This window comes from Grampus griseus (assembly GCF_964374135.1).
Source record: "Grampus griseus genome assembly, chromosome: 16".
Classification (NCBI taxonomy): domain Eukaryota; kingdom Metazoa; phylum Chordata; class Mammalia; order Artiodactyla; family Delphinidae; genus Grampus; species Grampus griseus.
Genome location: NC_139010.1, coordinates 52,921,677 through 52,933,746, shown reverse-complemented (window position 1 = coordinate 52,933,746; position 12,070 = coordinate 52,921,677). Strand labels below are relative to the sequence as shown.

Genomic DNA, 12,070 nt, shown 5'->3' with positions numbered 1-12,070 from the left:
AGCAGAGAACAAAATTCTATTAGGTGGATTATAACTTTTCTAGAACCAATGGAACTTTTACTACGCAACGTGGTCAGCAACTACATATCATGACTACCTTTAATGGAGAAAATATTCTTTTGTAACAATGGTAGGGACTGACAAAAAATAAATATGCAATGAAGCTAAGAATGGGGCTTTTAAACTAAAAATCTTAGGTACTTTTTAGGGTCGGGGGCAAGAGAGTCATCTTTATCCCACAGAATCTACTTCTCTGTCCAATTATTTGCAGTACTGGCACTATTTGCACTATTTGAAAGAGTGACCCTTGGTTTCATAGCTCCCATTGACTCAAAATCATGGCATTGTTTATTAACACTGCCAAAACCAACAATCATGGAGCCAAAACTAGCTCCCCCATGTAATTCCTCAGGTCTATACATGGATAAGCTGATCGACTTGGGACTGACTGTGGTAAATAAATATCTTCTGAAGATTCTTTTAGTTTGAAAGAGTCCAAAACTGGCCCCTCTTTCTATTTGGGTACAAAGGTAACCTGAAGACAAGGATTTATTTTCAGCTTAAAACATTTAAATAAAAATGGTAGCTTATATAATGCCATATGTTGCTTAGAAAAATAATACATTTAATAACATTGCCTCTGTTCTTTGCTTGAAAGAACACAAACTAACTGGATATTTTATACAATTTCAGGATTTCAGAGAATTAATACGCTAAGCCATAATATAATTATCAGTCTTGCTAAAATTTACCATAGGCAATAATTTAATATTTTTGCTTGGGAATTATACTTTTAGTTCATCCCTTGAATAAGAATATACTGTTGTTAGTACCATTTTTTTCTTTTCCTAGCTGTAAACTATAATTTTCTTATTTGGTCATATACTACATTTATTGTTGGTCTACATTGTATAAAAGTGTATTTTCTTTGCAGAAAAACCCATGTTAGATGACATAAACATCCAAAATGGCACACAAAGATTCACCTAAAACTATACAAAATATCATAATAGATCAGATGAGTGACAGGAATCTCTTATTCTCAATGTCACCAGAGTATGTCCTATGAAAAAGCAGGATTTCCCTCTAGATGTCAGTCTCCTGAGGTGAGCCATTAACCCAAAACATTTCTAACATATAACCTCTCATAATCTTACCCTAGTTATGCACAAAATCCCTACCCATCATCTCATGTCAACCTGCGAAGCAGATACTGCAACGATAGAAACATGATGTGTGTGTATCTTGTGTATGTGTGCACACATGTGCACGTGTTTATCTTGAGGATTGGTTTTGGCTGGAAGCACGGAGATTTACATTGACAAGGTGAATTCAAATTAATTCAACAATTATTTAATGCATACTTTTTTGAAATTAATTGATATAAAAATTACACACACACACACACACACACACACACACACGTTCTCTTTTTCAACTCAAGGACAACAGTGAGGAATATAGTATCATCCCTGGGTAAGCTTCTAAAAGTTCTTTGGCACAAATCCACTGTTAAAATCTCTTTAAGAAATTCTTCTATTTATTTTTTAGCAACACCTTCCTTCAACTATTCTAAGTGGCCCTTTGATGGGGAAAGAGTGAAGGGTGAGGAGAATAACTTTTTTTTTTTTCATTTTAAACAAGGGAGATGGTTGGAAGCAGTTGGGTAGGCTCCATATTAAACTTTGTTGTGTCTAGCTACATCTTATCATGAGATTATAAAAAGGTCAAAATTTTTCCCTATTTTATTTGTACAAAACTATTCCATTCACATTTTAACAGTAGTTCTTTTGTTAAATATACCTAATGAGAGAATGTGCACCCTACCATCATCTCTTTGATCTTTGCCTTCCTTTTTTTTTTCCCTTTGGTCGCACCGTGCGGCTTGTGGGATCTTAGCTCCCCAACCAGGGACTGAACCTGGGCCCTCAGCAGTGAAAGCATGGAGTCCTAACCACTAGACCGCCAGGGAATTCCCTTTGCATCCCTCTTCTGAAGAATCCAGTGTTTCAGCCTATTCACGCTCAAATATCCCTGTTACATCGTTTTTTTTTTAATGTTTAATCAACAGATTATTCAAGATATAGATGTACTATGACTATATATTAGTATAGAACAATGTTCCTATTTTACCTTTAATCTCTAGCCTAAAAATATCCAATAATTTCTTGGCCTTTTCTGATAGGAAAAGGCATTGATTATATTGACTTTCATAAAAACTACTCCTATTAGAGTTTATTTCTATTTAAGCCTGTGCTGTCAACTTCAGGGTTTTGTTTTGGGTTTGGTGGAAAGAGAGTTGTAGTTATTTGGGTTAAAAAGTAAAACAAATTAAAATTTCAAATAACTGACTAAAGAGGTATCATGATCCCTGATTTCAAACTATACTACAAAGCCACAGTAATCAAAACATGGTATTGGTACAAAAACGGACACACTGTTCAGTGGAACATAATAGAGAGTCCAGGAATAAACCCACACATACATGGACAACTAATTTACAACAAAGAGGCCAAGAACATACAGTGGGGAAAGGAGAATCTTTTCAATAAATGGTGTTGGGAAAACTGGGCAGCCACATGCAAAAAAATGAAACTAGACCACTATCTTATAGCATACACAAAAATTAACTCAAAATGGATTAAAGACTTGAAACTATAAAATTTCTGTAAGAAAACATAGGAGGTAACCTCCTTGACATTGGTCTTAGCCATGTTTTTTAGATCTGACCTCAAAGGTAAGAGAAACAAAAGCAAAAATAAATGTGCCACATGAAACTAAAAAGCTTCTGCACAGTGAAGGAAACCATCAACAAAATGAAAAGGCAATGGGAGAAGATATTTGCAAATCATATACCCAATAAGGGGTTAATATCCAAGATATATAAAGAACTCACACAACTCAACAACAAAAAAACAAACAGCTGAAAAACTGGACAGAAGATCTGAATAGATATTTTTCTAAAGATGACATACAGATGGCCAACAGGCACATGAAAAGATGTTCAACATCACTAATCATCAGGAAAATGCAAATCAAAACTTCAATGAGATATCACCTCACATTTGTTAGAATGGCTATTATCAAAACAACCAGAAATAATAAGTATTGGAGAAAATGTGGAGAAAAGGGAACCCTCATATGCTGTTGGTGACAATGTAAACTGGTGCAGCCACTATGGAAAACAGTATGGAGAGTCCTCAAAAAATTAAAAGTAGAACTGCCATATGATCCAGCTGTTCTAGTTCTGCATATTTATTTGGAGAAACAGGAAGACACAGATTTGAAAGTATATGCACCCCTATGATCACTGAAGCATAATTAACAATAGCCAAGATATGAGAACAACCTAAGTGTCCATCAATGGATGAATAGATAAAGAAAATGTAGCACATGTATACAACCTATACAGCTATAAAAAAGAAAGAAATTTTGCCATTTGTGACAACATGGATGGACCTTGAGAGTATTATGCTAAGTGAAATAAGTCAGATGGAGAAAGACAAATACTGTATATTGCATTTGTATGTGGAATCAAACAAAATAAAAACAAAGACAAACTCAAAGATACAGAGAATAGATTGGTGGTTACCAGAGGGATAGGGGTCGGGGGGAGGGTGAAGTGGGTGAAGGGGATGGTAACTAGACTTATGGTGGTGGTCACTGTAGTGTATAAAATATTGATTTATAATGTTATACATCTGAAATTTATATAAATGTTATATATCAATTTTTACTCAGTAAAAAATGGCTAAGATTCTTCACAAATTGATTTATAAAAATAGAAAAGAAATATTCAAGCTAGGAAGTTGGTTTAAACAAGTAAGCCTCCAACTAAAATTGAATTCTAAAATATACTTCAGAAAGCAAAATTATAACAATTTTTTGAAATTTTTTTATACTTACGGGCAAATGAGTAAACACTTGAAAGATGCTTCTCAAAAAATTAATAAGATCCATTAAGTAACCACTAGCTCTTCCATCTGGCTCAGACATTGTCCAGTCATAATCAGCAAGCTGAACAAATTCATCAATTTTCTGATTAAGTTTGGTATATATTTCTCCTTCTGCTGCATGTCGGGCATCCTGACAGGAGACAACATAAAAAGTAAGAAACAGTTATAGAAGCAGTTAATAAAACAAGTTTTCTTAAAATTCTAAATTTTGTTTTTTATTTTTCTTTGGTCTAACATTTTAAATATTTATTCAAAGTCCAAGAAAACTGTTGGATTTTTGGCTGGAAGTACTCTATTTATTTGAGTAGATATCACTTTTTTTCCAAACTTACTATCACCTTTTTTGTCTTTTTCTGGTAGTAGAACTTATTAGTTATCAATTCTGAATTGTTCTCACAGCTCTAAGAAATGGAAAACGGAAGTTGTCAAGAATGCAGAAGACCACTCCCATCTGTTGACTCACTGAGGGAAATTAAGTTGGACCATCAGAGAAGAAATGAAACTTACTGGTGTTTTGAGTCAAATAGCCCCCCACCCCCACCGCTGCCCGTAAAATAGTTAACTTCTCAAAGGAGGAGAAAAGAAACAAAGGGAGTGATGCAAAAATAGCAGAGTAAGGATATACAAACATTTTCTGATCCATAAAAGCATCAAGAAAACTAGCAAAAGTTGTCAAAAATCAATTTTTCTAGAAGTCTGGAAATTAATTCAAAACTTGTAGCAATTCAAGCAGCATTATTCATGAAAAATTTCTGAATCTTGGTAAGGAAACAAGCTTTGTGATGTTTTGATGTGCCCCATTTCCACTCTCCTTGCCCGGGTCCAGCTCCACAGTATCCTTGAAAATCAACATCCCACAATTGTGGTGCAAACCAGCAGCCTGTCAGTGAACAAAGTGGGGCAGAATGGACTGGAGTTCCTTCAAAGCCACATTCCCAGAAAATTATCATTATTTGACCTATCTGGTGGTTCCCTGGAAGACATCACTTGCAGAGATGTCTTTATATGACCTAAACTGGTGATTGTCCAGAGCAGAAAGCCTTTTTCTTGGGGGCATTTGTTAAAAACAATTATAGGCAATTGTTGAACATCACAGATACCTCAGGTGGTAGATAATAGCTAGGGTATACAATAAGCTAACCAAAAAGCTTAAAAGGAAAAACTGGGGAATGAGATGTCCATAGATGGCTTTGAAAAGCTCTGACATATTCCTGGGAACCTAGAAGACTATGTACATGCGTAGGGCTGTTCACCTGCTCAGGAAAGACCTGAGAAAGCTCTAAGCTCTCATTTACAGCTGACCCCGAAGCTCTGGGCAAGCAGGAAGTGAAGGCTAATGCAGAGTTGTCAAATGCCTGATTGCTGAAGGCATGCCCCAATACACACAGAGAGTCCCTTAGCAAAGACTGGGAGACTGATTGGTTCCAGGTTTTTAAGGAAATCTATGTCCAATCATTAGCTGGCCACTAAGCTAACCAAGCAGAGACTTAAGTGGCCACACACAACAAAAAATACAGACTTTACAGAATTAATTCAGAGAAGTCATGAAACAACCAACCAACCACCAAGAAGAAACAACAAACTTTGAGGAGAGAAGAGAATCTGACTTCCAGAATTGCCACATTACATTATTTAATTAATTAATTTATTTAAAAATATTATTGGAGTATAGTTGATTTACAACGTTGTGTTAGTTTCAGGTGTACAGCAAAGTGAATCAGTTATACATATACATATATTCACTCTTTTTTAAGATTCTTTTCCCATATAGGCCATTACAGAGTATTAAGTAGAGTCTCCTGTGCTATACAGTAGGTTCTTACCAGTTATCTATTTTACTATTAGTAGTGTGTATATCTCAATCCCAATCTCCCAATTTATCCCTGCCCCCCCCATCCCCTGCTAATCATGTTTGTTTTCTACATCTGTGACTCTACTTCTGTTTTGCAAATAAGTTCATTTGTACCTTTTTTTTAGATTCCACATATAAGCGAAATCATATATTTGTCTTTCTCTGACTTACTTCACTTAGTATGTCAATCTCTAGGTCCATCCATGTTCCATTATTTTAAATGTCCAGTTTTCAACAAAATTTACAAGTTACACAAAGAAACAAGAAACTATGAGACACTGGTCTATAAGACAAAGGTTTAAAATCAGCTATTTAAAATAACCAAAGAACTAAAGGAAAATATGAGAACAATACCTCACAAAATTGACTATAAATTAAGAGACAGAAATTACTTTTAAAAAAGAAGAACCTAATAAAATTTCTGCAGTTGAAAAATACAATAAATGAAATGAAAAAGTCATTACAGGGGTTCAACAGCAAATCTGAGTAGGCAGAAGACAAAGAAGATTAGATCAACAATATCAACCAACTAGACCTAACAGACATCTACTGAACATTCAACTCAACATTAGCAGACCATGCATTATTCTCAAGTGAACGTAGGACACTATCCAGAACAGAGCATACGTTAGGTCATAAAACAAACTTTTAAAGTACTGAAATCATACAAAGTATGCTCTCTGACCACAACGGAATGGAATTAGAAATTAATAACAGAAGGTGCTGGAAAATTCACAAATACATGGAAGTTAAACAAGAGACTCAAATAAATAACTAATGGGTCAAAGAAGAAATCATGATCAAAATAAAAAACTACTTTGAGGGACTTCCCTGGTGGTCCAGTGGTTAAGACTCAGCGCTTCCACTGCAGTGGGCTCAGATTCGATGTGGTTGGGGAAGTTCCACATGCCGCACAGTGAGGCCAAGAAAACAAACAAACAAAAAACATCGCGATAAACAAAAATAAAAGCACACTATCAAAACGTACAGGATACAATGAAAGAGGTGCTTAGAGAGAAATTTATAGCTATACATGCCTATATTATAAATGAAGAAAGATCTCACATCAATAACCTAAACTTCCAACTTAAGAAGCTAGAAGAAGAAATAAGAGTTGTGGGTTCTCACTTAGACAGCGGCACTCTGACAGAACAGCATGAGGGATGTTGGGGGACTGAAGATTAGGCATTGTGTCTTTTGGCACCAAGGCAAAAGATCTTCACGCCTATGCTTCTCTTTTAAAGGATCACACAGACTTGGACAAAAAGCATTTTGAAAGTTAAAACTAGAACAATCTCTGCCTTTCTCTCAGTTTTTTTTTAGACTGTAAAAGGCCCTGGAATTCCTTTTATCACCTTAAGGAGGGTGGACAACTTGCCACTCTGGCTAGTAGAGCTGAGAGCGAGATTTAATTTGATGGTGGTTGGGGGCAGTGGTGGTGGCAATGTGATATTTCTGGCAAAACTAATACTTATTGGGAATTCCCTGGCAGTCGAGTGGTTGGGACTCTGAACTTTCACTGCCGAGGGCACAGGTTCAATCCCTGGTCGGGGAACTAAGATCCTGCAAGCCACACATCACGGCCAAAAAGAAAAAAAAAACAACTATTATTTATTTAGATTCATATCTTGACTAAGAAGAGACCTAAGTATCACTCACCATTATCAGTCCCATAATATATCTGCATACAACTTAACCTAATATATCATTTATATCATGTCTATGAATAACAGCAGTACAAAGATATCTCCCAGCAGTACAACAGCAGTACAAAGATATCTCCCACCCTCAAGGATCTCACAATCCAGGAAGAGATACAATATTACAAAACATGATTAGTGCTACATTAGAGGTTTAAAACAAAGCATGCTGAGTAAACAAAGGAGGAAATAATTACTTCTTATTTGATAAAAAGCTTTGTAGAAGGGATGTCATTTGAGTTGTAACTTTTAAAAATATAATCAGGAACTCTTACTTTGGTATCTTGGTTTGTGTGCCTTAAGAAATTTTCAAAAAAAGAACACTGTAAGAGAAGGTAAACATGGACAATCAAAACGTACCATTTTCGCATTTCAATGCTTTTTTGGCTCCCTCTCTAATTTTCACAATGTCTAACCACTTACTACTCACGTTGAGTTGAAGAAAACTAACTACTGGTAGGCATCTTTCCATTTGCATGCTTGCCTACACAGTAGGATTGAAACAGGAATTCCAAGAAAGATTTTTCTGTTCTCCCTACTCAGAGGTCTAACACAAATTTGACACGATAACAAAAGCTTTCAACAGTGTCTCTTCTCAACTATAAAGGAAAACATTGTTTTAAATAAACAGGAATTTAAGATAAGGTAATGTTATTAACTGAAATTTTAATAATTATTAAATATGACAGTAGCTAAATGAGTTTTGACTCAAAATAAAATTAACTACAGCAACTTAAGCTGTTAAAATTTCTAATGCAATGCAACTCTACTCAGAAAAATCTTAAGATTGAGGAGTTTAACATTAGAGTTTATCAATAACACTGTATCAGCCACTATAAATTTGATACTCTTAGGTAATGTAGGTACAAAACACCCACTAAAATGTAAGCTCCATTAAGGCAGAAAGTTTGCATCTGTTTCTGTTCACTGATTAATCCTCAGCACCTAGAACAGTGCTTGCAACAGAGTAGACAGTTGATGAGTACTTTTTAAAAAAATTTTTTTAATCACTCCTGCCTCAAAGAAGTTTATAACCTAGTTGGGATAGAAAAGTACCTCAAATGAAATAATCACATGATGAATAAATATTAACAAATTAGTAATGACTACATGTGTAGTAAACATGTAGTGAAAAAGGAGAGATCATGCGGGCTGGAAAGGTTTATGTCACTTGCTGTTCCAGTTACTATTGTTGAGTAACAAACTACCCCCCAAATCTTAGTGACTTAACATAACAAGCATTTTATTATGCTCACAGATTCCATGGGTTAGGAATGCAGACAGGGAACAGTAAGGATGACTTCATTCCACTCTATCCAGGACCTCAACTGGGATGACTTGAAGGCTGAGAATGAGACTCAACAGCGGGTGATTAGAATCACCTGGAGGTTTCTTCACTCACGTGTCTGGATAGGCAGACTCTCCATAAGGCTTGGCTTCCCCACAGCATGGTGGCTACAGGGTACCTGGACTTTTTACATGGCAGCTCAGGCCTCCAAGCATGTGTGTTCCATGCATTAAGGTGGAAACAACATTGCCTTTTATGTCCTAGCCTCAGAGTCTCACAACATTGTTTTCCCTGTCATCTACTGGTTAAAGCAGTCACAAGCCTGCCCAGATTCCAGGGGAGGGGACATAGATCCCCACTTCTTAAGGATAGAAGTGTCAAGAAATTTGTAGTCATTAAAAGAAATCACCATCTTGCTAATAATGAATAATGGAAAAATTATCTATAAAAAATACGGGCCAGGGGTTTGAGAAAATAAGCAGAGGTTCGATGGCCACTATTTCACTTATCTTTACATCTTGAGCAAATTACTTAACTTTTGTAAATCCTAGTTTTTCATCTATGAAAAGAGCATCATCATCACTCAGAGAGCTGTTCTGAGCATTACACAAGTTTCTACCATTAATGTAAAATACCTAACAGTACTTGGTACCTAGTAGGTGCTCAAAAAAAGTTAGTTTCCTTGCACCTACTAGTGTTGGGTACTTAGTAATGCTCAATAAATGTTTACAGTTCTTAAGTGAACTGTACTGAGACAATTAGTATAATCTCAAGCCTTTCAAATTGCCCAATTAGCTTAACTTAATTGTAGTTATTTGCATGTAAGGGAGAAAAAAATTGGGCATTAAACATTCACAGAATAATTTTTTAAAACATGAAACAGTGGTGAGATGGAAAGGGGGTCATGTTTAATGTGCAGCAATTAGTCATGGCAATAATATATATCTCTCTTTAGCCTGCTGAACAGCATTAGGGGCAGGTACCCAAGATGGCAAATGCTTATGGCTACAGAACTAAACCATTATACACATTAATGATACCACCTATATGTCAATTTCTCAAAGCAATATAAAAGTGTTTATTATTACCACTTTGCATTTTGCCCCAGTGTTCATCATCAGCCCCCTCTGTTTCATGTCTCACTACCTTTACTGAATCTCTGCAATTCTAGAAGGCAGCTGGATAAGGGAGGCTTAAAGCTCAGAACTGTATAAGCATCCCATAATGCTCAACCCACTTCCCTTCTATCACCAGGCAAAGAAAATCTGAAGTCTCACTGCTCCCATCTTCTACTACATTTCCTATCTGCTGCACTCAGACTGCTACATATGATTTCTCTTGCTTTTCTGGGATGCCTCTAACATAGGCAAAAAGGGAACAAGATACCTAACAAAATTTTTTTTTTTTTTTTTTTTTAACAAAATTTTTAAAACCAGTATCAAGGGACCCCTTTCCTCCAAACTCACAGAGCTAAACAACTTGGTGAAATTCTAGATTTTTTTTTTTAAATGGCTATTCTTTTAAAATCCTAATTTAAATCTACCTTTAAAATCAATAGTATACTTAATTTCCCTTTTTACTCTACAGAATTTCATTAAAATAAAGAAGATGTTATTTCGCATTTTCCTAGATTTTTTAAAAAGCAATATGGGACAATTAAAATATTAACCAAAATCTGAGATGGAGAGAGGGTCCAAAAATCTAGAAAATTTGAAGTCATGAAAGAAAACAAATGCTGTATTTATCTGAAGGAAGAAAAATTATAAAAGTGATGATGATGAAACTATTCACATTATAGTCAAATAAAGTCATTATATGCTTTCTGGATAAAGTGATTCAAAACCCACTAATTTTCTAAAAAAAGAACTAAGCAAAAATAAACAGAAAAAAACTCAAAATTTATTTATTACGTTTTGCTGTTACTATTTAGAAATCTGCTGATTGATCTACTTTTCTGAGGTGACATCAAGAACAGGTTCCACTTTTCCCATATACTATCCAGATTAAGATAAATTTAAATGAAGTTTGGGAGAGGAGTATTTTTTATTTTTAGAAGCTTATTAATACTTTCAACAGGCTATAATAAAAAAGAAATCTAAGGCAGTCAGTGGCTGTGCTGTGTGAAAGAAAAATTTCGGACAGCAGTTCTAGGCAGAAACGTGTTTCTTTTTTTTTTCTTTTCTTTTTTTTTTTTTGGCTGCACTGGGTCTTCGTTGCTCTGTGCAGGCTTTCTCTAGTTGTGGTGAGCGGGGGCTACTCTAGTTGCGGTGCACGGGCTTCTCATTGCAGTGGCTTCTCTTGTTGCATAGTACGGGCTCTAGCCTCGCGGGCTTCAGTAGTTGTGGCATGCGGGCCCTAAAGAGCATGGGCTTCAGTAGTTGTGGTGCATGGGGTTAGTTGCATGTGCGATCTTCCCAGACCAGGGATCAAACCTGTGTCCTCTGCATTGGCAGGCGGACTCTTAACCACTGCGCCACCAGGGAAGTCCAGAAACATGTTTTAAAGTTAACACCTGAAAGGACTTTGCTAAGGACTAAGGATTCCGCTTATTTTATAAACCAGACAAATATAATCATTACAAAACAGGTGCATGACCTGACTCACTACATTTTATTTTTAAAGAAATAGGAGCAAGGAAAGAAACACAGAAAAAGATTTCATTGTAACTTTTCCTGTATTTATATACAAGGATACACTGAATTATTTGGTAAGATATTTCTAAAAGAGATCATTAATTGTTATTCAGAGGCTGTTAAGAAAATTAGTTTGGACTTCCTGGGTAGTTATACTACAGGTGAAACTGAAATACTCTTCAATCCTTATGACCTGACCAGAATGTCAAGAACATATCAACTAACTCCTAAATTAAATTTCAAAAGGTTCAGCTTATAAACAAAGCAATTAAATTCCTCATTTGCTTGTTAAAGAAACAGTGCCCTCTGGAGACAGAAATGTACACCACATAACTTGAGAACTATTTTTTATTTCAATGTACAAGAAGTAAGTGATACCATGCTATCAGAGGTTCTTTTTTTTCTTTTTTTTTTTTCGGTATGCGGGCCTCTCACTGTTGTGGCCTCTCCCGTTGCGGAGCACAGGCTCCGGACGCGCAGGCTCAGCGGCCATGGCTCACGGGCCCAGTCGCTCCGCGGCATGTGGGATCCTCCCAGACCGGGGCACGAACCCATGTCCCCTGCATCGGCAGGCGGACTCTCAACCACTGCGTCACCAGGGAAGCCCTATCAGTGGTTCTTAACCACAGGTGTGCAACAGA

At 36.1% G+C, this 12,070-nt stretch overlaps 1 protein-coding gene across 7 annotated transcripts in view; it reads right to left on the bottom strand.

Annotated features, from left to right (window-relative positions):
- Positions 1 to 12,070, bottom strand: part of EXOC6 (exocyst complex component 6) — a gene marked incomplete at its 5' end in the record, with an annotated part of 209,091 nt that overhangs the window by 73,114 nt on the left and 123,907 nt on the right. For all 7 annotated transcript variants that reach the window (XM_082674090.1, XM_082674094.1, XM_082674096.1 and 4 more), the window contains one exon: positions 3,907 to 4,086. In XM_082674090.1, coding sequence (XP_082530216.1) covers positions 3,907 to 4,086 — 180 coding nt within the window. The remainder of the gene's footprint in view (positions 1 to 3,906; positions 4,087 to 12,070) is intronic.